Source organism: Phalaenopsis equestris, unplaced genomic scaffold (genome assembly GCF_001263595.1).
Source record: "Phalaenopsis equestris unplaced genomic scaffold, ASM126359v1 Scaffold000998, whole genome shotgun sequence".
NCBI classification, from domain to species: Eukaryota; Viridiplantae; Streptophyta; class Magnoliopsida; order Asparagales; family Orchidaceae; genus Phalaenopsis; species Phalaenopsis equestris.
In genome coordinates, this window is record NW_018165437.1 from 516792 (window position 1) to 544649 (window position 27858).

Genomic DNA, 27858 nt, shown 5'->3' on the forward strand with positions numbered 1-27858 from the left:
TGTCTTCTATGCATTTTTGCACAAGGTTCTTTATTTTGTGAGATTTTAAGGATTACACCATAAATTCACGGAAAAATTTTATGTTTGGACTCTGGATGTAGCTCTACATGCGGGTCCTCAATAATATATCGCCACGTGTATTATATCAGACTCATCTAAAAAAATATTAAAGTGAAACTGCAGACTCTGCAATAACTCAGAAATAACCTCACGGTGGGTTTCCCTTCAATAACCTAAAAATAACACCGAGAATGCTATTTCTGGGTTATTTCGAGGTTATTTAATTGAAATATATGGTTTCTCTTCAATAACCAAGAACAAATAACCTAGAAATAGCTTCCACGATTTTATTTCGGGTAGAACCGCGGGGTTAATTCTCAGTTATTGAAGTATAACATATGACTAAAAATAATCTCTATAGTTTCAATTCAATAACCCCTAAATTAAACAACATATTATTGAGGTGTGCGTAGAGTCACCTTATGAGTCCCAAAAGAAAATTTTTCCTAAATTCACAATATTAACCGTTTTACGGTACACCGATAAACCAGCTAACCCTAAACGAACAGACTTTGGACTAAACAACGCTGAGCGGAGCAGGAAAGCAGCGATGGGGAGTTCGAACACGGCTGGAGGCGTCGCCAAGGAGGAAAACGGGATGCCTGATGGAGGAGTTGATGGTGGCGGCTCCCCGGCCGAGACGCCTGCTTTTTGCAAGTTCTCGGAGGGTGAGAAGGTCCTCGCTTACCACGGACCTCGCCTCTACGAAGCCAAGGTTAGGGTTTCACTCCACATTTCATTCCTCCTTTCCTATTCTATTGTGCTCTTTTTGTCTTGGAGTTTAAAAGTTCCGGCTGCATATGTAGTTTTTTTTTTTCGGAGATTATGCTGGTCTTAGAAGGATGAATATGGAAATGGTTCGTTCATATCCAACCCTAGCGTTCTTTTGGAAGCTCTAGAATTGGGTTTTCAGTTGCTTAGAGTGTGATGCGTAGCTTCTTGAGTTAATTATGCCTATGTATTAGTGGGTGGTGAGACTTGCAATGCTCTATGGTGGAGAATATTGGCCTTTAAAAGAGAAGCATACAACGAAGTTAAGTGTTGTAGACATGAGAATGCTTAGGTGGATGAATGGCTTGACACTTAGAGACAAAATGGTAAATCATTATATCCGTGATAGAGTTGGTGTAGCTCCAATGACAAATAAAATTAGAGAGAGTCGTCTTAGATGGTTTGGTCACATTAAACGTCGGCCATCTGATGATCCGGTTGGGAGAGTGGATGTTTTAATATTAAGAAAAATAGAGATAAACCTAGAAAGAATTGAGCTTATTGTATAAAAAATGATTTTAATTTATTAGAATTAAATGAAAATATGTTTCTTATTAGAGATCAAACATTTATTATGACTCAATATAATCTAGTGGCAAAGAGTGATTTTTTAAGCCCATAGGTTAGCAAATCCAACTTATTTTTATTTAAGAGGCATTTACATTCATGCCACATAATTCCTATGTATCTGCATATCTAACACCCAAACTTTGATATTTGTATGCATAAAACTCATATTTAATGTTGAAATACGTGCATTGAGTGTACGTGCATTGAGTGTACGTTCTTTGCTATCTAAAAGTTGGAATGTTGTCATAACTGTTGGCGTGTCTTATGAACCAAATAAATTGAAATTGAATGATTTTAGTCCCTGCCCTAGATGATGATATCTGATGATGTGAAACAAATACAATCCTTTTATTTTATGCTTGGTAAACTAATAACAAAGGATATCTAAAATAATAAGCTCGAGATAGACATATTCAAATTATAAAATAATAGTACATACAAACGCCATCTTAAAAGTGAATCTCGCGTTCATTCGAGGAAGTGCTGACGCTATTGTAAGTCAAGATGAATGATGAAAGATTCTTGCAAATAAAAGTAGGAATAATGACAAAATAAAAAGAATAAATTATGAATTTTATTACAAAAGATATTCAAGTTGCACTATTCCTTATTGCTGGTAGTGTAATTGATTTGTGGATATCGGCCTTTAAGTGCATATTCCTATTGGACTTAAGTGAATTTTTTCATTCTTAAAAAAAAAGTGTGGAAATATAAGGGGATCGATCTCTTTATTAATTGGAGACAATTTAGGAAACTCCTTAATTAATTTTATTTTCTTCCTATTTTTTTTTATTCTAGAATAATTTTCTTTTCATGTTTAAGCCATATATATTTGTTAATATTGTAAATTAGGAGTGATCAATTTACTTATATATGTAACCTTATGGTTAAAAATTGAATAATAATAATTGTGAAAATTCCCTTTTAAGTTTTTTTTTCATGGTATTAGAGCTCTAGGTTTGATTTAGACGAGATTACTTTCATCGTCAAACTTAGATTTGATTGCTCGTCTGCATCATTCATCTCGATCATTACTGCCAAACACTTCGACTGAATTAGCATTGTCTGTCTCTTGTTGTTCAAATCAGTCGTTTGTCTACGCTGTATGAATCATTTAAGTTTTGTCATTCGAATCGCCCGTCCAAAACACTGTTCATTGAACTTTATCCTTAAATGTCTGTTTGTCAGCGACAATTTGATCATCGAACGTACTCCTTGACCTCGTCTTTGAAGCCTGTCTCACCGATAATTGTCTTTTCTTTCTTATTGATTCATCCGTTCCTGGAAATGAGGATCTGATCATCAAGCACCATCGACTTCGACTTTGAAGCTTCCATAACACCATTCGAAGGTTCCTCCTATTGCATTGCGTTTTGCTTTGGTTAGAGCAAGGAAACAAATCCGAACTCTCCTTTCTCTGCCAGGGTCTCTCCCTACGGCCGCTAGTCATTGTAGGCCCTCTGTCAGTACCTCTCCTTGCAGTTGTCTCATTGTTGGCGTCTACGTGCTACCGTCTCTCTACAGGCCCTTTATCAGTTCCTTGCCTTGCAACCAACTCCCTCTAGTCTTCTCCTTGCAGGTGCACCCTCTCTTTATCTTCCACCAGGGCAGATGAAAGTAACAACAACCTCTCAACCATAGGCAAAAACCAACCAGCAGTCGCTGGAATCTCCTTCCTGAGCAAATAGAGGAGCCACAAGAATTCTGCAAGCCTTCTTGGCCGTCCAGCCATTTGTTGCTTCGACAAGCAATAACCAGATCCTGCAGCAAGCAACACAACAGTCAGGAATTATTTTCAGCCCTAAACGTGCATAGGGTTGATGACTGGTTGCAAAAATTTTCACTCAAGCATATGGGATTGACTATTAGGAAATTTTTGCACTAATTGCCAAACTGAACATTATCAGTGTTCTCCTCTCAGTATCAGTTAATAGGGAGTGGGGATTGCATCAACTTGACATAAAAAAACTTCATTCTGAATGGGGAACTTGGAGAAGTATACATGGAGATACCACCAGGACTTGAGAATTATTCCTACAAACAACTAGTATGCAAACTCAAAAAGTCAACCTATGATCTTAAACAACTATCAAAAGCATAATTTAAAAGGTTTGCTAAAACTATGAGATCTAATCAATATTTTCAAGGTTAATCTGATCATACACTGTTCATGAAACACACTCAGGGATATATGTTTGCTGCACTAGTAGTATATATGAATAATATGATTTTTATTGGTAATGATGAAAATGAATTCTTAAAATCAAAGAAATGCTTGCGGATTAGTTTGAAATCAACGACCTAAAAATTATGAGATATTTCCCGACAAGTCCAAGAAGGGCTTGTTATATCACAAAGGAAATACATCCTAGATTTGCTAAAGGTGACGAACGATTGGATACAAACCCGCAGATACTCCAATCAATCTAAAAAAAGAAGTCTATTAGGCCAAATATTGTATACTCTGTCAGTACTGTGAGACAACATATAAATAACCCAATTGTTTGGAGATCATGTACAGGATCCCGATGTTTCTCAAGAAGACTTTTGTTTATGGATTATTGTTTGAGAGAACTATAAATGTAAATTTCTAAACTGATGCAAGTTGGGCTAGAGAACTTACTGATAGGTCAATCACATGTTATTGCTTCTATGTATGGGAAAATCTAGTAACATGGAGAATTATGAAACAAACTTTTGTCTCTAGAAGTAGTACAAAATCAGAATATATGTCACTTGCCTTAGGAATCTGTGAAGGGATCTTGATTCAAAAATTGTTGAGGGAATTGGGTGTACCTTTGGTAGGCTTATACAAATACTTTTTGACAGTTAAGCAACTATCAGTATTGCCAAGTACCCAATGCATCATAGCATGACCAAACATATTGAAATTGATAGACACATTATCAATGAAAAAGTTAACTCTGTAATTATGCAACTAAGCTACTTCTCGACGCACCAACAAGTTACCGATGTCTTCACCAAAGCACTTGCGTTAAGCAACTTCTCAGAGTTCATTAATTGGAGACAATTCAGGAAACTCCTTGATTTGTTTTATTTTCTTTTTATTTATTTTTATTTTAGAATTATTTCCTTTTAATATTTAGGCTTGATAGAATTGGTAAGATTGTAAATTAGGAGTGACTGATTTACCTATATATGTAATCTTGAAGATTGAATAATAAGAATTCTGAAAATTTCTTCTCAAGTTTTTCTTTAATGAGTTATTCTGTAAATAATTATGACAATGATTTTTGCTTATGATAAGCCATTATATATTGTCGACATTCGTAGCTTGGTGCAAATTATAAAGTCCCATGAGAGCTGAGCAAGGCTAAACATATTTCTGGCCCTAAAAAAATGATTTATACAGGCCATCTTTTACTAGAAGGTGATGCCACCTTCAATATTAACACTTGAAACACAGACTAGGAATTCATGATGCTTGTCAGGCACAATAAAACTCGTACACTCCATAGCACCACAATTACTAAATATTGGGAGGTGCATCTTATTTAAATATAGAGCTGCAAAAAATATAGATATGGAGGTCTTTCTATTTATGTTTATTTTAGAATTATTTTTTTTCCACATTTAGGCTAGCTAGAATTGGTAAGATTGTAAATTAGGACCGATTTACCTACATATATGTAATCTTGAAGATTGAATAATAAGAATTCTAAAAATTTTCTCTAAGTTTTTCTTCAATAAGTTATTCTGCAAGTAATTATGACAATATTTCTTGCTTATGATAACCCATTATATATTGGCGACATTTGTAACTTGGTGCAAATTATAAATAGTCACATGAAACTTAAGCAAGGCTAGACATATTCCTAGCCCTAAAGAAATGATTTATACAGGCCATCTTTTATTAAGTGGCGTTGCCACCTTCAATATTGACACTTGAAACACAGACTAAGAATTCATGACGGTTGCCAGGTACAATAAAACTCGTACACTCCATGGCACCACAAATACTAGATATTGGGAGTTGCAACTTATTTAATCATAGAGATGCAAAAAATATAGATATGGACATTTAGCATTAAAGATTAGAACCTGCAAGTGAAATGGCTAAAGATCATGCATTATTAAGTCAAACTTTCATGTTTGAAATCTGTTGAATCTAGCTTTGTGAAAGATTTTAATGTAGGAAAACAAAGAAGGGTTAGTTTCTCAAAAATCTTGGAGATAACTCAGGAACAAAGTAGCTGAAATTGGTTTACATTGGTTTGATGTGCTATTTCACTTTCATAGATGACTAACCAAAAGTTGTGTTTGTTTTAGCAAAGAATAAATTCGATGTATTTACTACCTTTGTAAGCTAAAGTTTTTGGTTGAAAATGAGACTAGTGTGAAGCTTAAGCTTTTGTGATGTGAAAACAATTGAGTATAGGATGGTATATTGTTTACTAAATTTTTTTGAAAAGAATGATTTTAGGAGTTTTCTAACAAAATAAAATCACTGAAAGAATGAACAAGGCTTTGAACGATAGGGCTAGCTGCTCGGAGCATGATAATGCATACAAGATTGCCATGCATTAAACATAATAGAATACTTTGTTAATCAAGCACCATTTTTAGTGCTGCATTTTGGGCTTCTTGAAAGGGCTAGACTAGAAAGTAGGTATGTTTATCTCATTTTGAAAAGTTTTGATTGTCTTCTTATATGCATATTGATTATAATGACAAAAGCAAGCTTGAACTAAAATTTTAGAAGTGCTACTTTATTGATTATGATATTGATGATCATGGCTACATATTACGGGTGTTTAGAATAAAAAGATTATTGGAAGCAAAAATATTACTTCAAAATGAAATTATAATGCCCAAATATAAATTAAGCACAAATGAAAATGTGATCTTTATTATTAAGAAGCTGAATGGAATAATCCATTAATGTTGATGGAAGGTATGAAATACTAGAAATTGATCAAAATTCTTAAACTCAACTCTCATTTGGCAGAAGTTGGGAGTAGAGATATTAACGAGTCGGGTCGAGCTCGACCCTTCTGTTAAATTGGGAGCTCAAGCTCGAATGGTGAGCTCGAGCTTCACTCATATTGACTCGCGAACTCAAACTAAAAATTCAATACAGGAGCTCACTAGAGAAGGAAACTCACCGGAAAATGCATCGAAATGACTAGCTGTGGGCTAACCGAGTTGGCTCGCGAGCCATCAAGCCGAGCAGGGTCGAGCGCGAGCTCATTCAATAAACGAGCTCAAGTTTGAGCTCGAGCACGTGGCTTGATAAGCTCGTCTTGTGAGCTCGTTAATTAGCCGAGTTTGAGCTGGCTCGCGAGCTGGCTCAACTCATTTACACAACTAGTTGGTAGATTACAAAGAAATTTAAACTCTTTTATTATTTTTCTTATAGTATTTGTTTCTTATTGTTGCAAGTAAACCTTTTATGAAGAAGTAATGATATATTTAATGAGAGCATGTAATGAAATATGGATTCTCTTTAAAGAAATGGCACTTGGACTTTGAGTATGTTAGGCAATGACTGAAAAATTTATAAATTAATGGATTCATAACTTCAAGGAGAACTATAATATTAACAAAAAGGTCGTCCGAGGTTGGTAAAGAAAGGCTTCCAATAGAGAGAAGGAATTGACCTAATTGAAGATTTCTCTTTATGTAGTCGACAAGTATACATTTCATATTGAGCATTATAACTATTAGAAGACTTGTATCTAGAGTACATGGATTCTAAAGATTGCTTTTCGCCATGGTGTTATAAAAGACTATATCTGTATGGTTTGTTTTATAGTTCAAGAAAATTATATTTCAGTCTATAAGCTCATCAAAACTTCTATGATAGAAAGCAGACCTTCATTGCTATGTAGAAGGGATTGAAAAGTATTGTATAATATTGCTTTTATATGATATTGGCATGATGATTACAGGGTTTATCAACAAAATTAATGATATGAAATGCAACTGTCAACAAAATTCGATATGAATGACCTTGTGGAATCCAATAAAATTTTTGAAATTAGAGTTGATTGAGATAAAACTGCAGGTATTTTTGAGCACATCACAATCTCAATACATAAACAATGTCTTGGTTATAATGAAAGCAAAGATGTTGAGCATATGATTTGCAAGAAACTTCAAGTTCTCAAAGAATAATTACCAAAGGGAAATGCTGACTGGGTGAAGTCCTTACACATCAACAATTGCCGCTTTGATGTGTGCAATGATTCGACAAAGTCATATATTACAAATACATTATGATCTATCAATCAATACACATCAAATCAAAAAAAGAATATTGGAAGGATTTAAAGTGGATTTGGTTCTATTTGGAAACTACAATTAATCAGTCAAGAAACGTTTGAAAGTGCTGATTTGTAACTACAAGGATATTTTTATATAGATCAGGGAGGAGGCCTAGATACTTGGTGGAGTGCTACTATAAGAGCATCCACACTTTAGATGGTATCGCCATTAATTTGTTGTCACAATTACATATAGTTACAAATTCTGAACACATCTATCATTGAAGACAATAAGGAGATGTCTTGATTGTGCGGCCTTTTAGTAGAATTAAGTTAATCACAAGAAGATCAAAGTGTAATCACTTGGTAGAGTGCTTCCTTCCACCCATGTACAAAACACATATGACTCAAGTATCAGTACTGGCATACTTAAAATTGATGCCATTTAACTTACCAAATTTGTAAGAGTAGATATTGGTACCTTCTTGAAAGTTTAGGTTTCACAAAGTCTTAGTTAACCTATTATTATTATGATATTTATGTTGTCTTACATAAAAATGGTCGAACTCTTACCACCAAGCTTGTGTATAAAAATTGTCTCCAAGTGGGATATTATTAGGATGTGAATATAAATTTCTTTATCTAGTTCTACAAGTTTCCTATCTATCTATCTCTGCCAAGGTGTTGGGATAAAGTTCTCAACTTAAAGTTCGTAACTCACCATCATCTGCCTAACCTCTACAATTATGTTGCCTACCACCCTTTATCTAATATTTACAAATTTACCACCTACCAACTTTAAGCATTGTATTAAAAAGAAGGTTACATGGTATTGAGACACTTTCCACAACCACAGGCAGGTAAATAGAAAATAGGGAGACAGAGATGGGGTGCCAACCTAGATAGAAGGGAAGATTTTTTAGGAGCTTGGGGATGAAAAATCTTCTATTTTTTTTGAGAAAAAGGAGATACTGCTAAGCATTGTATAAAAAGAAGGTTACATGGTATTGAGACACTTTCCACAACCACAGGCAGGTAGATAGAAAATAGGGAGACAGAGATGGGGTGCCAACCTGGATAGAAGGGAATATTTTTTAGGAGCTTGGGGATGAAAAATATTCTATTTCTTTGAGAAAAAGGAGATACTGCTAGTTTCAGATTCATCATTAGTAGTTTAAAATTGGACTCCAACACTAAGAGTAATGAAGCAGTAGCATCAACAACACTCTACATTCTTACGTCCAACCTTTGTTTCCTTAGTGGCATCAACAGAGTGATATTTTTATCCTTTTTTATATGGAGTATAATCTTTTGTTGTACTTATATTGAATTTAAGTGGCTAATTTATCTCTGTGTGTCTGATGACATAAACAGATCTAATCTAACTAAATAAATTTTTTGTGGGTTTTTGTTCATCTTTGTTATATTTGATATAACTTTTTATGCATTTTGGCTCAAAAAAAATTGCCTAATGAAGGCCTTATGCATGCTATCTGCTTTCCCTGTGCAGTTATGCTTTATGAAATTTTGAATTCAATAAATGAGTTTTAAAGTTCTGACTATGGGATTTGTTTTTGAAATAATGTTGTTCCTCGTGATGTTCTGGACATTTTCTTGCTTATCAAGGGGTTGTAGGATTACGAATTTAAGTTGGATTTAACTTTATTCTTGCCAGATGGAAAAAAAAAAAAATTTAAATCCATGATTTAGTAAATTCAATTTTTTTCAAGTTCTCATTTTTTTTTAATCTCGGATTTACTAAATCCTATTGTTGGTAGGATTTAGTAAATCTGGATTTACAGGATTTACTAAAGCTATTAAAGCTGTTACCATGCAGTCCCTAGGTGTGATTTTTTTTTTTCCCCATCAAATGGAAGCTGTATAGCTTGCTTTGCTTTCAGACCATGTAGCCTTTTTTTAGTTATTTTACTTTTGTTTAATATAATTCACATTATTTTTTGTTGTTTTTGTCTCTTGGGCATTCTGTGGCATTCTCCATACACGAGTCATAACAGGTGTGTATGCTGGCATGCCATTTATTGCTTGGCATGACCAGCTTTTACTGTAAGCTAACCCATCCAAACTCCAAAGCTATATTAAAAAATTGTCTTGTTGAGCAAATTGAGCACAAATTGCTGTAGCACAATGATAAGCATGCATTGACTGCCATCAGTCCTAATATGGCAATTCAGATGTTACTATCATAGTGTCCTCGCATAAGTAATACAAGTATCAGCAAACATGTACTTGCCAATTTTACTGACTTATATATGTTCTCGGTATTTTTCTTGCTTCTCTATTTTGCTAGCTTTCAATAATTTTCTTGCTCTTGGTTTAACTTAAGTGATTCCTTGCTTAAATATTTCTGACCATGTTATTTTTTCTAAGGTACAAAAAACTGAGATAAGAAAAGATGAATGGAAATATTTTGTTCACTATCTTGTAAGTCAATCCTTTTTCTTAAACTTTTCAAGTTGGCTTGTTTGAGTAACATTATATTAATGCTTATTACCTCATTTTTTGTTTCCTCTAGTTAGAAAGATATAATCTGATTTAAAATACTGTAATATTTCCGGCATTGTTTTTAAACACTTGGCAGGATTTGAGCTGTTTTTGGTAAATGATTTTAACTTTACAGGGTTGGAGCAAAAGGTATGTTTGAAGCCCAACTCCCTTGAGTTTTTTGTTCTATTCTTATATATACTAGCAGCAGGTACGTAATACCCATTATACTTATGTTTAGACCCAGAGTTTTTTAAGTTTGATGAAATGTACTTTGAATTTTGCAAACATGGAATTCTACTTGTTTGTTTTTTTTCTTAAACTTATGAATATGCATGGATACTATATTATCAAATACACAAGAAAAAAAAATGGATTTTTATTCATTGTTACTAGCAATTTCAAGTTTCTTCAATTTACAAAATTTTTTTAAAAGTTACTTCTGTAGAAGACTAATGACATATATTATTTCTTTTCCACATGGCGGGCAGAATTTAAAGATTTCCCAAGTCTGAGAAGAATGAGCTTTAATGTGTTTGTAGCTTGAATCCTTTCCCTTCGAACATATATGTTGGCTCTTTGCCATTTTTTTTCCTAGCACAGCATGCCTGCCTTTAGTTCAATTTTCTAAAGCTCAAAAAGCTTCTGAATGAAGGGCAATCTTAGCATAAATTCATTCTGACTGTCCAGCCAACGAGCATATGCTTTTATTCCCGTTGGTAGCTTAATGTTTTATAATTTTAGGCATGGGTTGTTTTTTTTTCTTGTAAGATATACCTTTTAAGTTTTCATCACAATTTTCTTTGTAAGCCCAACACTGCTAAATTTGGCATGAAATAAAGCCTTGCAAGGGCTATATTTTCATGCCAGTTCAGCAATGTTGAGTTTACAAATGAAAATTCTGATGAAACATTACTGATTTGGGAAGAACAAGTTAAAATTTGTATTTTATGATGAAATAAAAGGCTTGAGAAGAAGCATAAAATGAATCACAATTGGTTAATCGAATGCTTAACTTGAGCAAGTTTGATTGTGATTAATCACATTCTAACATAGGTTTTTATATTAGTTAATGTTATAGGCTTGTAATTGATGGTAACCTTTTTTTAGACACATGTCAATATAAACTTTGAGAATCTCAACTTCATCCATTACCTCTATATTAGAGTAATCTATTTTGCTTTTACCTGTGACTAAGAATTAACGTTATCAAGTCTTTCTATATTTTATATTTAAAACCAATTTTTCTTCATCAATATTGAAATTTTCTTGATTCAGAATTATTCATCTTCCTTCATCCTGCTGAATTACTGTATGCGACTGTTGTCATGATTTCTTCCTGCTTCTAACATTAGTTATGTATTGTTTGTTTTGGTATTGGCAAGTGTGCACTTTAACATCTTTTCTAGACAACATTCCCCTCTGATTCGCCCATGACCAATTCTCGGAGAGTTAAAGGTGGGGAAAGAATTAGTGTAATGAGGGCTGTGAAGGAAAATCCAAAGAGAAACTACCTTTAACCATAACTACAACCGTCTCCAGTTGGTAGCTATTAGCTCCATCTTTTTTTTGGCAAGCTATTCTTTCTTTTTTTCCTTGAGATAAAAATGCATTCTCAATATTCTAGGTCATATACGAAATTAATTTTTATCCTTCTCATCATTTGCCTCGTATTAATAATTTTTTGTTTAGCTTTCTGAATCTTTGTTTTATATTTATTTCTACTAAGTGCTGCATGAGTTAATTTTTGCACAACTTATGCTCAAGGTTCCTCCGGTTTAATTTATTCTTTTCTTTGCCAAAAGTTGTATACGTCTTATTGGTGTATCTTCTACCTTTTATTTTAAATGCCATAATCAAATTAGTCTATTTCGACTATTTTTTTTTAAAGATGTTTACTTCATTATTTTTCTAACATCATCATTTATTAATGTATACTTATTTAAATTTGGCCATTTTATTTTTCTCATATTTGCTACATTTACCATTTTTTCAATGACTTCTTTCCCATCAAACACTTAAATTCTTACAACATGAGCTTAATTGTAGTCTTGTAAATTTTACTTTAAATTTTCATGATTATTTTCTCATTGTGTGATGCTTTTGAAAGATTTTTCCAATTTAACTCTAACATCGTACCTCTATTGGCCCAGTTTTTACTTGTTTTTACAGACTAATTTGATTTCATCTATAAAAACGTAGCCCATTAAAGCAAACTATATATATATATATAATGCGATGGGTCTTTTTCGCTCTGCTAGGGTTTCCGCTCATGGCGAACCCTAGCTCGAAACAGACATCTGTTTTTGCTCGCTCATTTCACTCATTTTTGTCTTCGTCTTCGACTCTGGCTGGCAGAGTAGTTCGCGTCGTCGCGTCTTCTGCCGTCGCGTCGTGTGCGTCTTCTGCCGTCGCGTCGTGTGCGTCTTCTACCGTCGCGTCGTCTGCTCTCGTCTATCGCATCGTCTGGGCTCGCGTCTGTGGCGCTTCGCGCTGCAGGTTTGTTAAGGCTGCTCAACTGCTCCGCCATAGTTTCTGCTCGACTGCTCAACTGTTCGAGTATTGATTGCGCCATTTGCTGCAGTGCTTGTGTGAAACATGCTAAAGGCCATCGCCGGTGATAATCCCGCCAAACCCTCATATGCTACAGTGGTTCACAAACATAGCTCCCCTTTCCACCTTGTAGATAGTCCGAGATTCCCGCAGATGTACCATGATTCTGTTGCATTAAATGACGATTGTAATCTCATCAAATAAGTAGAGAAAAAGGCGGGCGAACCAACAATATTCTTCTCTGACGCTGAAATTTCAACTCGTGCAAGAAAATATAAATTTACACTAGTTGGAAAGTTCCAATTAGGTTGCCCTAAGATGGAGATCATCAGGAAGATTTTTGAAGATTTCAAATTGGTTGGGGATTAACAGGTGGGTCATTTCGACAGAAGGCATGATATGATACAGCTGTGCATAGAAGAAGATTACACGAGGATTTTCTCAAAGAAATTCATTACATTCGAGGGAAAACATATGAAATTGCTCAAATGGACCCCTAATTTTGATCCCAGTCGAGAATCATCAATTGCACCTATCTGGTTCTCATTACTTGAACCCAAACTTTAATTCTTTGACCTACCTATCTTATATGCAATTGGGACTTTCCTTGAAAAACCTTTACAGGTAGACTTACCTACAATTCATTTCTTAAGGCCCTCTATTGCAAGGATTTTGATTGAAAGAGATATTACACTACCAGATGTAGAAGAAGTCTGACTTGGATCTGCTTACAATGGTTATTGACAAAAATTTATTATGGAACAAAAACTTTACTACTGCAAGCACTGCAAGATGTTTGGATATCTGCAGGAGAAATCTTTCAGATTGTACCCATAGTTGAGAACCAGTGCATCCCATGTACCTAAATGCGCTCTCAACAAACCTGATGACAACCAACCTGAGGAGGGAATCACCATAAGACATGAGTTAGTGTCTGCCCTTGGGATCCCTTCTCCTGACCATACTACAATGGATAATCAATGGATACTACAATGGATAATGTTCAAACCAAAAATCAGGATAGTCTCGTAGCTCTTATTCAGGAAGCATCAGATGCAGAGACAACAATTTACACTTCACATACACTAGAAACTATTGCGGTAGCAACGACTGTCCTTCTACTACGATTCTAATATCAAATCAGACTGAGGATCACATGAGCCAATTTTCAGATGAAGAATGACAGATTTACACTTCTTTGTGGAAGAAGAAGGCTGGGGGCACATTCTAACTTGGAAACTTAATAGATGATACTTTAGTTACTCCTGGCAATGACACGACTCTTCAAAATTTGTTATCTGATTCCGCCCCTAAAACTAAAGGAAGGGGCATGATGAAACTGATTCGTCCCTAGCTACTTGTTTTCTGCATGTTTTAAATTTATTTTACTTTTTATTGAGTCTATCTGTATCTTTTTGTTGGGGTATTACTGTACTTGTATCGTATGGGTAGAGTGCTTCTTTTGGGCTCTCTCATACAACCTTTATATATCATTTACTGTACATGCATGCCACCTATTTTTTGAATCCATACTATCCAAATCTTTCATATCGCATAAAAAAATACCCCCATTTTAACTTAAAAAAAAGTGACATACATATTTTCATATATAGATAAGGTGACATGTTCGTAAAAATTGAAGTTTTGGAATAAATCATATGCACTCCACTATCCCATTTGCCACAATGCATTTCATGGCCTTTGTCGTGATGTGAATCATGCAATGCGCGATCATGGAACTTATTGAAGAATGTATTGTGGTCTTATTGACTTCAACATCCTTTGAAAATAATGGGGTACCAAGTAATGAAGTCATTTATGCCTTTTCTTTTGTGGAAGGATCTTATAAAACTCTCCATTTGTGGTTGGCTTTATAGGCTGACTCCTACTTATAGCAAATAGTAGGGTACCAAGTCATAAAGTCATTTATGCCTTTTTTATTGGAGAAAATCTGATTTGAAAATATAATTCAAATTTGAAATTGTACTTCTTATCCTAACTCAATTTATATTCTTAGGTTCTGTAGTATTTATCAATTGGTACTCAAATTCTTTACAATTACATAATTTGAGGTGCATTTTACCCAAAAAACAAAAAAACAATGAGTCTCCTCATTATCCTATGGTGAGGTGTATGGGCTCACCCACCTATATTGAGGTGTACTTGCCTCAAACATGCTCAATCACCTTTCTTTTTTAATATAGATGCTATAAAACACTATTTCCGTTCTGTTAACTCACAGGCCTCACATAATCAACTCAAGCATCCTGAATGTTGTGCACGAGAGAAAGATGCAAGCCACAATTGATGCGAGAGCTTACTGCAACAAATTATTTTGGCATCGTAGCTGCTACGGTACTATAAGAATAGTTATCACGGGAGATGCACCGAAATATTTCCGTTTTTCTTTCTTATACTTTTTTTTCCTAATATCATTCATTCATTTTTAGTTATTTCTTATATAGGTATTGTATTGGGATTTGAAAGTTATTTTTTCGTTCGTTTTGTTGAGGATAGTTACTGACGCCCATTTTCTCCCTATGAGGCTGAATCCGAGGGTTTGGGTGGTGCTTTAGTTGTATCCCTCACTTGAGATGATATTTAATTTCTTTGTTTTCCTTTAGCATCCTCCCAACACAGCTTTGCTCCCTGCATCCATTTCCTGCTGCAACTATCTGGAACAGTTGTCGACACTACACTTCCTGCAATTTCTGCATTCCAACCAACTTTTCCCGTAATTCCAGCACTCTCTCTTGCTTTTATCGTTGCTCCAACCAATATAAATCCTCTCCCCTTCCCACTAGCTGTTGTACCAGTCATCTCATGCCACATCCCTGCCACCTAATCATTCTACTAGCTCTTCTGCACCCTTTCCCTTCCACATTCGCTGTTCTAGCCCCCAGGAACCCAAATTTCATCTTGCTGCTGCTTAGGACAACAAGGATCTGTTGCTTCGTTGTCATATCCGCCCACTTGCTCCGTGCTCGCACCTTACTGTCACCTTCCAAACCCCCGCCGATCACCACCATCACTCTGAGATCCCACTTTAGTTTGATTATTTGTCGTGTATATTACTATTTGAAATTTTCGGGTGTCGTGTTGTATTTTCTCTTTAAAGTGTTTTGAATGTAATCCATATGTTTTCGATAAAATTATTTTTTTTCTATTGTGATTTGGTTTAACCCCGATATTATTTGGTATCGGATCTATACTAACTCTAGTCCCATCATAGGGTTTCTGGCATCCGCCGTACCCAATTCTATCTCCACCAAATTTTTTTTTTTCACAATACATCACCCTTACACGCCTTCTTCCACCTACCAGCACCAAAGTCTAGTTATGCAACTAAGGAGATAAATGCTGAATGTCTGATCAAGGGGAAATGATAGATGCCGCTTACGAGAAATCCACAAAGAGGTGTTCGGGAAATTCCTAAGGAGGATATACAATGAGAAACCTACCGACTACAACAGATGCTTGCCACCTTCAAAAGGAGACAATTTTGATTGGTAACCGTAGCCACAACGATGACTTGTTAGATCAAAAGAATGAAGTGAATCTCTTCTACCATGCAGATTTCTGGGATTAAGAACCTCTTCCTCAAAGATGTGAAGTGAAATATATGAGAAGCCATAATTTTGATGGCGGATTTATCATATTTCAATGACCACATGGATCCGGATGAGTTTATCGAGTGGCTCTAGACCTTGCAGATTTTTGGGATTAAGAACCAAGCAGATTTCTGGGATTAAGAACCTCTTCCTTAAAGATGTGAAGTGAAATATATGAGAAGCCATAATTTTGATGGTGGATTTATCATATTTCAATGACCACATGGATCCAGATGAGTTTATGGAGTGACTCTAGACCTTGGAATGTACTTTTAGTGCTAGGATGTCCCACCAGACAGAATAGTGAAACTAGCTGCCATCAAGTTAAGAAAGAGTGCATCCCAATGGTGGGCGAACGTGAAGGTTTTTCGACAACGAGAAAGCTAGAGAAATTAGTATCTGGTATATGAAATAAGAGTTGCATCACCAATTTCTTCCAGCTCACTACAAACTGAATGTTTAGACCCTAGCTTCAGGAGTGTAGAGATCACATCGCCGGGCGTCCACCACATCTTACAAGTAGAGTTCCAATCTTAGAATTTTGCAGCCAGAGCACACCCGGGGGAACATTCATGTTGATTCCGCCTGAGAAGACACTAGTTCATAGTGGAGAATAGAGGACACCAATCCACGTTCCTAAATCCATCATAGCCAAGAAGTGTTTTCAAGTGCCATAGATTTGGGCATATTGAAGAAGATTGCACAACTAGAGGATGATATATTTCACTGAGCAAGGAGTTGTTGAAGAAATGAGTAATAACACAACAAATACTGAAGAAGATGAGGACACGAAAGAGGAGTATCCTTTTCCAATTGATGAGGAAAAGATACACATAGTTCCAACCGAGCCCATGAGAGACTTCAACCGAATTAACAGTAATTGTCCAAGACAACATTGAGTTTGAAAAACTAACACCCCCCAGATAAGAGAAATTTAGACTTTTCAATCTATAGACTCCTTAGTTTCCCCTGCTGTCATGTCAGGAATGAGGCATTTTGTGTCATGTTTGAAAGATTTCATGAAATTATTTAGTTATTAGATTCAGTTCAACAGTGCACCCACCATGAGATATCCATACAGAAGGGATGAAACATAGTTTTGAAAATTGTTTTTGGTGCTTTATAGGGAATAATATTCTCCAATGAGATTCAGGTCTTTCAAGAGGAGAAAAGACCTTTCCTAAGTGGTTATACGTCAGTGTGATTCAACCCATCATAAATTGTCTCAGAGTTGATTCCAGCTTATATACTTGTTTATTAGATACATTCAGACTCATAAAAAGAGTGAAAGAAATCAATTACACATTTAATGGTTCGAGGCTTGCTTCGTAAGCATCCCAACCACATACAGTTTCAGTTATGATTGGCCAAAACACGGTGGATACCCATTCTGTCAAGACATGCTTTAGAATGCCAACGTCAATAAGATTGGCTTTTTGGAAGATTACAACGTTTCTTCCACCTTCAATATAGCTGACCCGACGTCATATGATGAGGAGACAGAAGCTTCGACGCATGTTGAAGCTCCCCCCAATCACGGGAGATTGACGCGAGAGCTTACTGGAACAAACTACCGTAGCATTATAGCTGCTACTGTACTGTGATAATAGTTATCGTCGGAGACGCGCTGAAATAATTTTGTTTTCCTTTCTTTTGGCTTTTTTTCCTATTATCTTTCATTTCTTTTTAGTCCTTTTCTATATATGTGTTGTATTATAGTTTCATATTTTTTATTTAGGATAGCCGCCAACGTCTGTTTTCTTTCTTTGAGGGTTGTATCCAAGGGTTTGGAGGTTGCTCTGGCTGTATCCCTCTCCGAGGTCGTGTTTGTCTTCCCTATTCCCCTTCAACTTTCTCCATACATTGGCCCCCCATGCCGTTTTATGCTGCAAGCCCAAAATAGTTGCCTACGCCACTCTGCATGCAGTTTCTACATTTCAATCGACATTTCTTTATTATTATTAAGCTAAGGTTGACTGTATTTTCTGTAAAAATGCTTATCAAAATAACTCACCCACCTATTTTGAATATCTTTTTTTAAGAAAAACACTTTTTGATTTTCACCTTTTATACACTGTAATTGAGTTAAACCTTTACTTTCTTTCTCTTTGTTTGACTAGTTTATACATATCTTTTTCACTCTTCTTAGTATCTAATCTATTAGAAAGATTGCTAAAAACAAAATTTTTAGCATTACAAATTGTTCTCTTAGACTCCCCATGGGTTATTTGATATTCTTCCAACTTCTCTAAGTTTTTACATTTAAACCAATTTTTATAACATAGCTTCTTATGTTCTTTTTCTTGCACATGATTATTCCACCACCAACTATTTTTATTTATAGAAACTTTTTTTTGATTCTCCAAGAATAACTTTTCCCACTTGTTTAATAATGTTTGTTACTTTATCCCACATAAAATTTGTTACTTTATCCCACATAGAAACTTTTAATTTTATATATGGCTTTTAGGTACCCCTTCTACTTCTATGATGATGATTCGTAGTATTCTTTATTTTACAATTCTTCATCTTAAAATCTAGAACTAATAATTGATGTTGAGTACTTAAATTCTCACTTGAAATTATCTTACAATCTTTACATTCTCGACGATCTCTTCTTTTCATAAGAAAATAATCAATTTCTGTTTTATTAGATCCATTCTTACAAGTAATAATATGCTCATCTCTTTTCCTGAATAAAATATTAGCAATAACAAAATCATACGCTAGAACAAAATTTAATATAACTATAATTTCTTCATTAATCACTCCAAAACCGTAGCTACCATGAATATTTCTAAATTCTTCTACCACTCTACCGACATGTCTATTTAAATCTCCTCTAATAAAATTCTTTCTTCAAGTGGTATTATTTGTAGTAAGTCTTTTAAGTCATTCCAGAATTTAACTTTAGAACCTATATCTAAACCTACTTAAGAAATATAAGCACTTATAATATTAAAAATCATACCATCAACAATAATCTTAAGGGTTATAATTCTATCTCCAACTTTTAATTTTTAAAACATTATCTTTCAAACTCTTATCTATAATTACACTTGCACCATTTCTAGTACGACTCTTACCTGAATACCAAAGTTTAAAATCTAAGTTATCAATCTCCTTACCCTTTTCCTCAATTCATTTAGTTTCTTGAACACATAAGATATTTATCTTTGTGTGAATCATAATATCAACTAATTCTGTTAATTTACCAGTGAGAATGCCTATTTTCCAAAATCCTATCCTAATATTTGTTTCATGGACTAACTTCTTTACACACATTTTTCCGTAATGTGAGAAATCTTGCTTATTTGACAGTACACTCGGGTGCTGGTGTAGCGGTCCTTGCACACTTTCACTGTATTCAGAACATACAACGCGTTGCTTTCAGGAGACGCCCCAACACTTACACAATGATCACAATAATTCTTTTCATGATTTTTTTGACAAATTAGTTTTACTATATCTGTCAACTACTTGATGCAACCATCCACTTTTCACATCCGGGTCTGGGATCGACAATGACAATGTTGTGATAACAAAATACTGCATGATAGAAATTTGAAAAAAAGTTTTAAAGGATTTTGAAGATATTTTATTTTGTATTGATGGGCCATTAGACAATAAATGATCTATGGATAACCGATAATGATGTAACACCATTCGATTTCTAAAAGAAGAATCTCAATGCTGGTTTTTTTTTCATGGTGACATAAAAAAAAAAAAAAGGCTAATAGGTCCAACACAATCTAAAAATAAATAAACTAAAAATAAATTCATAAAAAAATATGTAATTGAAAATCTAACCATCAATATAATCATTGTTTTAAAGTTTACCTATTATTTTTTAAATATATTGGGCTAGGGACCGGTTACTGGTAAAGTGAACAATACTGGGGAAGTTCACTGTGAACAATACATACGCTGATGTGCTGGGTTATTTTGTATTTAGAATAGCGGTTGACGATAGTGTTTTTTGGTGTTTGGAAACGTGGTTAGTGATGGTTTTTTATTAGCTGCAGCTAGAAGTATGTATAGTCATAATATGCGAATGGCTTTTTAATGTCTGGCGGCTAGAAGGATTTATACAGTCATAATGTACAAATATTGGTTCTAGAACAGCAGTAAACTGATGAATTCTGTACTGTAGGAAGTACATAGAGAACCATGGAAAATACTGAAGTAGCAAAAAAGGAACACGAATATTACAGTGGAAACAAATTCTTAATAACAAATATTTGAGAAAACAGTAATGAGAACCACTGGGAAGTTAGAAATACGCTTGTGGGATGGCAAAAAACAGCAAATATTAAAAAACTTTAGGAATTAATCTCGATATCAAACATGATGAAGGGTACTCAACAGAATTGTTGAAAAAAAAAATTAGGATCAATAATGCTGAAAATGTCAGCTAAAAGGACGATACACAACAAAAATTTCATAATACCAGATAAAGTTTGCACAATAAAAATGTACCACAAAATTTTCATCTCCCGGAAATTGATCAAAATAATTTTATCAAATTCTATGCATGAAATTGATCAAATTGATATAAAACATTGTATGTAAATTGTGAATGGATTGGGAGATCTAAATTTGTTGAAGTTATAAGTTCAATTAATTTAATTAAATCTTAACTAATCCTAATTAATCCTCCCTTAATCCTCTCAGCACTATAGCCCACCGACTTGCGCACTTTTATTTCATTCGATCGGTCGAATAGGGAGTCCCAAGCTTCACATTTCCTTCATCCTCTCCCAACTTCCCTTCTCTCTTCCGTTCCCCTCCCTGTTCGTTTCACGTTAGTAGTATCAGGCGAGACGTGCGACTCTTGCTACAGTGCAAGGACCGCGAGTTAGGTCGTGAACTGCAAGATCCGAGCGGCCAAATGGGTTTCACAGCTCGCAATTCGAAGCTCTTGGGTGATTTCGATAAGCACAAATCCATCTCTTTCGTTGTTTTAGGCATTCGTTTCCTTCCCCATCGTTATGTTCTGATGTTTACCTCATTGTTTGTGTTTTTTTCGTTTTCGTTAGCCGTTGGATGTGTCGAGTTTGTGCTGGGAGTGTCGTAATTGGTTTAGGAGCCTCTAAAATTATTTTAGCGCGAATTCAGAGAGAAGTATGGTTGAAGTGAGGAAGGAGAGAAAAATGTGTTTTTGGGAGCAAATTTCTGTTGAAGAGTCCTTTTGATGGATGTTTTGGCCTTTAATGCATGTTTTAGGTTGTTGCACACTTTGAGCCAAAATTTTATGAATTTCTATAATGTCTACGTTTTCAGGTTGTGTACACGAGACGAAGACCTCAAGGCGAGCGCATAGAAACGTGTCATAGGGCTGCTCAGTCTAGTCATGTGAAATAATCTTATGCTAATTTAAGAAAATATTGTTCTATAGGTTTTCATATGATTTTTATTTTAACTTTGATGCATTTAGAACTTCTTGTATATTGTAATGGATACCAGCAATTAAAGCATGAATGCACGCTTACTTTTCTTACGATATGTGCAATGCTATGATCAGACTATGCTACATCTGACTATGCATTTGATATGAATTTCCTGCAGGTATTCATTTATTATGTTTCATATCTATGCCTATGATACATTTAATGCTTGATGTTGGAGTGATATTTTAAATGTCACAAGGAATGTTAGGGGATAGACAATTATATGAGTGCTTATAAATGCAATATGTAGGGATATAATATTTCTGACTCCTGATATTTATACGGGAACAAATCTCTGGGAGCCGTTGGAATTATGTGGTGACAGAACATTAGAGGACCGTTAGTATCAGAGGGGTTGTCAATAACTGTTATGTTGGGGGAAGCCGAACATTTATCGATTGTTTATATGGTCTTTAGGGCATGGTGACGACCCATGATGGAAAAACATGAAAATAGTTGTATCCTATACATTAAACAAGTGACACTTTTATGTATGATTTTTATGAAATGACATTGCTAAAATAATATACTATGAACATGCTTTTATTTATGATTTCATACTTACGACCTGCATGTTACACTACAGTTGATTTTTATATTACCTATACCTGCTCTCTTTTTATGTTCTTTATTTTGCGAGTATGATATTATTTGTGTGCAGACATGTATAGTTTCATACGAGCATACACGTTATTTTTTTTCATGTGTGATATCTTATATTAGCCCTTCTCTGAGCTTGTTGTTTGCTCATTCTTCATTGTTCCTTTTTAGGTAAGGGCAACGAGCACCAATGCGAGTAGCCAATGTGTCTTTGTATAACTTTTGCACATTAGTTTTGAGATTTTTGTACATAAATTTTGGGTAAGTATTTTTATTGTTTTGGATTTAGAAGGTCTATATTCTTTTCATGTTTTGAATCATTTAATTTCCATGCTTCCGAATATGTAATTAAGATGCAATGTGTCATGTATGTTGCGGCGATCCAATTAGACTAATATATCATCCACTGAGTTATGATTATAAAAGTTAAGATGAGTGTTGCTGAGAATTGGTCTGACCAAATTGTTAGCATCTAACGTACTCAACCGACCCCTATAAAGAGGGATCTGTTAGGTGTGACATAAAGTGGTATCAGAGCATGATTATTGGATGAAAAAAATGATGGAACATGTTGGATTTAAAAGAATTAAGAATGAGATTAAATATGAATTGATTAATTTGTGATGGGTAACCTATACGATTTAAAGTGTGACATGTGCATATAAATTAATATATGATAAATTGCATATGAATAATAAACCGTGCGAATACAGATTAACATGTCTGGAGAAGAATCAGAAAGTATTGAAGGCCAGTCTTTCTGGCCAAACGCAGAGCATGAAGTTCGAGCTGACACGGTTGCGGGTAGAAATGAAAATTAGAACCAAACAAATGCAAACACCAAAACTATTGAGCTACATGACATTATTCACCTGATATCACAAGTGGTTGACAAAATGCCTGCTATCGAAATATCCTCCACCAGTATGGGGCCCAGATCTGAAACTGTAGTAGAAGTGGATCGACACTTAAAAGTTATTTCAGTCTTTTAAGCCACCCGCATTCAAGAGTGCTAGTCATCCTATAGTTGCTGAAGGTTGCCTTTTGAATATTGGAAAAATTCTCGAGGGTATGATTTATTCGAAAAATAAAAGTGTGGTACTAGCTACTTTCATGTTAGAAGGTGAAGCAGAAAGGTGGTGGCAGGTGCAACATAGGGAAAAACTTCAGCTGACACCTCTTCCATATATTCAGTGGGAAAAATTTGTTAAATTCTTCAAGTATTGCCTTATTCCGCCTTCAGCCAGATTAACATTGCAGGATAAATTCTTTAATCTAACTCAGGGGTCGAAGACAGTTATGCAATATGAGGCAGAATTTACTTCTTTTTTCAGATATGCACTTCACTATGTCAGTACTTAGGAGGAAAATTATCACAGATTTCTGAGCGGTCTCAATGATCAATTGAGATTGACACTAGCTCCATTTGGAATTAGCAATTTCTCCGTGCTTGTTGCAAGGACAAGAAGAATTGAAATTGGTCTAAACTTTTCAGCCAGCAATGACAATTTCAAGCAGGCAAGCGAAAGGATTTTGGAAAAAAAGAACGCTTTCAAAACACAAAAAACTAAATTAGAAGGCAAGCAGAAGCAACTTCAGATAGAAAAGCCAGTTTGTGAAAAGAGTAGAAAAAGATATTTTGGGCAGTGTTTGATCGGTTCAGGAAAATGTTACAAATGTGGATAGTCAGACACAGTCAAATGAACTGTCCACAGAAAAAGAAGAAAGACAGTAGACCACAGACAATTCAAGGACAGTGACATTCCATAAAAATTTTTGGGAAGCAGTTAGCCAGTCAGCCGAGTAGAGCTCAATTTTTGGGAAAGTCGTAGATGTAACAGATGGTGAAACTTGAGAACGTAGAATTGAGTAACCAGTAAAAGCTCTAGTTTTTTCAATTACCCCTCAAGAAGCCAAAGAATCAAAAGATGTGGTTACAAGTACGCTCCTAATTCAAGATCAGTTTGACACTATTTCATTCGATTCAGGTGCATCACCTTCTTTTATTTCTGTTGAGTTAGCTGCTAGTATACATGTTGATATTATACAATTTACTTTTGTTTTGTGTGTTACTATGCCCTCCGGAAGTGGGTTTTATACCAATAAAAAATGTGTAGTACATTTCATATTCACGATAATAATTTGCCAAAGGAGTTGATTACTATACCAATTCAGACCTTTGATGTCATTTGAGGATGTTTTTGGAGCTGCTCAGTTATATGCAAAATTTTTGAAATGTGACTTTTGGTTGCGAAGTATTGCATTTTTGGGACATATTATTAATGGTTAGGGAATTTTAATTGATCATCAGAAAGTCAAAGCAATTGTAGAATGACCTACTCCAAAGAATGTTACTGAGGTACGCAGTTTTCTTGGTTTGGTAGGATATTACAGGAAGTACGTCAAAATTTTTGACAAATAACTATGTCGTTATCCAAGTTGATGAGAAAAAAATGTCTAGTTTGAGTGCACTGCAGAATGTGAGTACAATTTTCAAGAATTGAAGAAATATTTGACTACTATACCAGCGTTAGCTCTTCCGTCAGGCTTAGAAGAATTCCAGATTTACAGTGATACATCATTATGAAGTTTGGGTTGTGCTTTAATGCACAATAAAAAGGTAATATCTTATGCTACGAGACAGTTGAAGCCACATGATAGAAACTATCCGACACATGATATGGAGTTGGCTTTTGTGGTATTTGCTCTCAAAATTTGGCGACATTATTTATATGGTATAAATGTGAAGTTTTCACTAATCATCAAATCTAAGGTACATTTTCATATAAAAGAGCTGAATTTGAGGTATTGAATGTGGTTAAAGTTGATCAAAGATTATGATATGGATATACTGTATTGTTCGAGCTGAGCACATGCTGTTGCTGATGTATTGAGCCGTAAATTCATAGGTAATAAAAGCTGGATTCTTCTTCAGTGGCCAGAGTTGATTAAATAAATTGATGCTCTTTAGCTGAAAGTTAGAAGATAAGTGATATAGGTTAATTACATCAACTGATTGTGCAATCTACGTTAATGGATAGAATCATGACAACACAGAAAGTTAGCAGTGAATATTTGAAAATCCTGAAGCAATAGCAGTGAATATTTGAAAATCCTGAAGCAATGTCTATTAGAAAGAGGGTTGATATATTTGCTGATGAAGACGACGTTATCCGAAATAAGCTAGAGATATGGGTACCTGCTGATTCCGATGGAAAACGAGAAATTTTACATGAAGCTCATCATTCAGGGGTCACAATTCATCCAGGCGGCACAAAAATGTGCAAAAATTTGAAGTCGACATTCTGGTGACTAGTTATGAAGAAAGATGTTGAATATGTATCTCAATGTCAAACATGTCAGATTGTAAAGACTGAGCATCAGAGGCCCAACAGATAGCTACAAGTATTGTCGATACCTGAATGGAAATGGGAAGGAATTGCAATGGATTTTTTTATAAGATTTTCTCGATCTAGACAGAGCCATGATAGTATTTTGGTTATTATTGACAGATTAACAAGTCTGGCCATTACTTGCCAATTGGACAGACAGATTCAGTGAAAAAGTTTTTGTATGCCAAAGAAATTATTAGATTGCATGGTATTCGAAAAGTTATTGTTTCTGGCAGAGACAAAAAATTCACGCCTAGGTTGTGGAAAGAAATTCAACAAGGTTTGGTTACACAGATTTCAACACTACATTTCATCTACAAATCAACATACAATCGGAAATGACAATTCAAGTGTTGGAAAATCTGTTTAGGCTTTGTGTTTTTGACTTTGGAGGCAGTTGGGAAGATCACCTTCCAATTCCAATGATTGATTTTGCCTGTAACAGTATCGATCAATCCATTATCAAAATAGATTCTTATGAAGCACTGTTTGGCAGAAAGTGTAGAACTCCACTCAGTTGGGTTGAAGTGAGTGAACGCCAAATGTTGGGTTTAGAGCTAGTTGACGAAGCTACAAAGAAAATCAGATTAATCAGAGAGATTGAAGGCTGCTCAGGATTGAAAACATAAATACCACAACCCAAGGCACAAAGCAGTTGAATTTGAAGTTGGAGATTTCTTATTTTTGAGATTCAGACCAATGAAACGTATGGCTTGATTTGGTCAGAGAAGTAAGCTGAGCCACAGGTATACTGGTCATTTTGAAATTATAGAAAAAAATTGGTCCAATTGCCTACAAATTAGCATTATTTGTAGATATATCAAATATATATGATGTGTTTCACATTTTAATGTTAACGTTTCAAATTCAGAGCAGAGAATTTCACATTAAGATATTGAAGTTCAGAAAAGTCACATATATTGAAGAGTCTGAGAGGATTATAGCTACTTATATTAATTAGTACATAAACAAACATTTTTTTTTGTGAAGATAAAGTGAAAGCACTGACCTGAAAAGGATGCAAATTGGGAAAAAGAAGAAAACATGCCATAGAAATATCTCTTTCTATTCCAATAAAATTAGTAATTTCAAGGATGAAATTTTTATGAGCGGAGAGCTGTAACACCCAAATTTCATCATATCAGGTAAGGTTTGGCGCAATTGAAATGAACCTAAAATTTTTGTCTCTCGGAATTTGATCCCAATGATATTATGAAATTCTATGCATGAAATCAATTAAATCGATATGAAGTACTGTATGTAAATTGTGAATGGATTGGGAGATATAAATTGTTGAAGTTATAAGTTCAATTAATTTAATTAAACCTTAATTAATCTTAACGAATCCTCCCTTAATCCCTCAGCACTATAGCCCATCGACTTACGCTCTTTTATTTCATTCGATAAGTCGAATAGAGAGTTTTGAACTTCACATTTCCTTCTTCCTCTCTCAATTTCCCTTCTCCTCTTTTCCTCCCCTCTCCTTGATCGTTTCACGTCGGTAAAAGCAGGCGAGACCTACAACCCTTGCTATAGTGCAAGGGCTGCGAGCTAGGTTGCGAACAAAAGAATCGAGTGGCACCTGGGTGCCGCAACTCGCAATATTAGAATAGAACCAGATAGACGTATTTTACCGACGTGAAACAATAGACGTAATTTGGGGTTCTTGAGTGGGATCAAAATTAGGGGTCCATTTGAGTAATATCATATGTTTGCTCTAGACTGTGATGAATTTCTTTGAGAAAATTCTTGTGTAATATTTTTCTATGCTCAACTGTATCATAACATGTCTTCCGTCGAACAAACACACCTGCCAGTCCCTAACCAATTTGAAGTCTTAAAAAATCTTTCTGATAATCTCTATCTCAGGGCAACCTAATTGGAACTTTCCAACTAGTGTAAATTTGTATTTTTCTGCATGAGTTGAAATTTCAGCGTCAGAGAAGAATTTTGCTGGTTTGCCCGCATTTTTCTCTACTTTTTTGATGAGATTGTAATTGTCATGCCCTACAATAGAATCATAGTAAATCTGCGGGAATATCAGACTATCTGCTAGGTGGAAAGGGGAGCTGCGTTTGTGAACCACTGTAGCATAGGAGAGTTTGACGGAGTTATTACCGAC

The 27858-nt window shown here is 34.9% G+C and overlaps 1 protein-coding gene across 1 annotated transcript in view; it reads left to right on the forward strand.

Annotated features, from left to right (window-relative positions):
* Positions 1–541: 541 nt before the first annotated feature.
* The window catches only part of LOC110032668 (protein MRG1), an 81369-nt gene continuing 54052 nt past the window's right edge, over positions 542–27858 (forward strand). The window contains exons 1-3 of the mRNA XM_020736370.1: positions 542–775; positions 10017–10070; positions 10267–10280. Coding sequence (XP_020592029.1) covers positions 611–775; positions 10017–10070; positions 10267–10280 — 233 coding nt within the window. The 5' untranslated portion in view covers positions 542–610. The remainder of the gene's footprint in view (positions 776–10016; positions 10071–10266; positions 10281–27858) is intronic.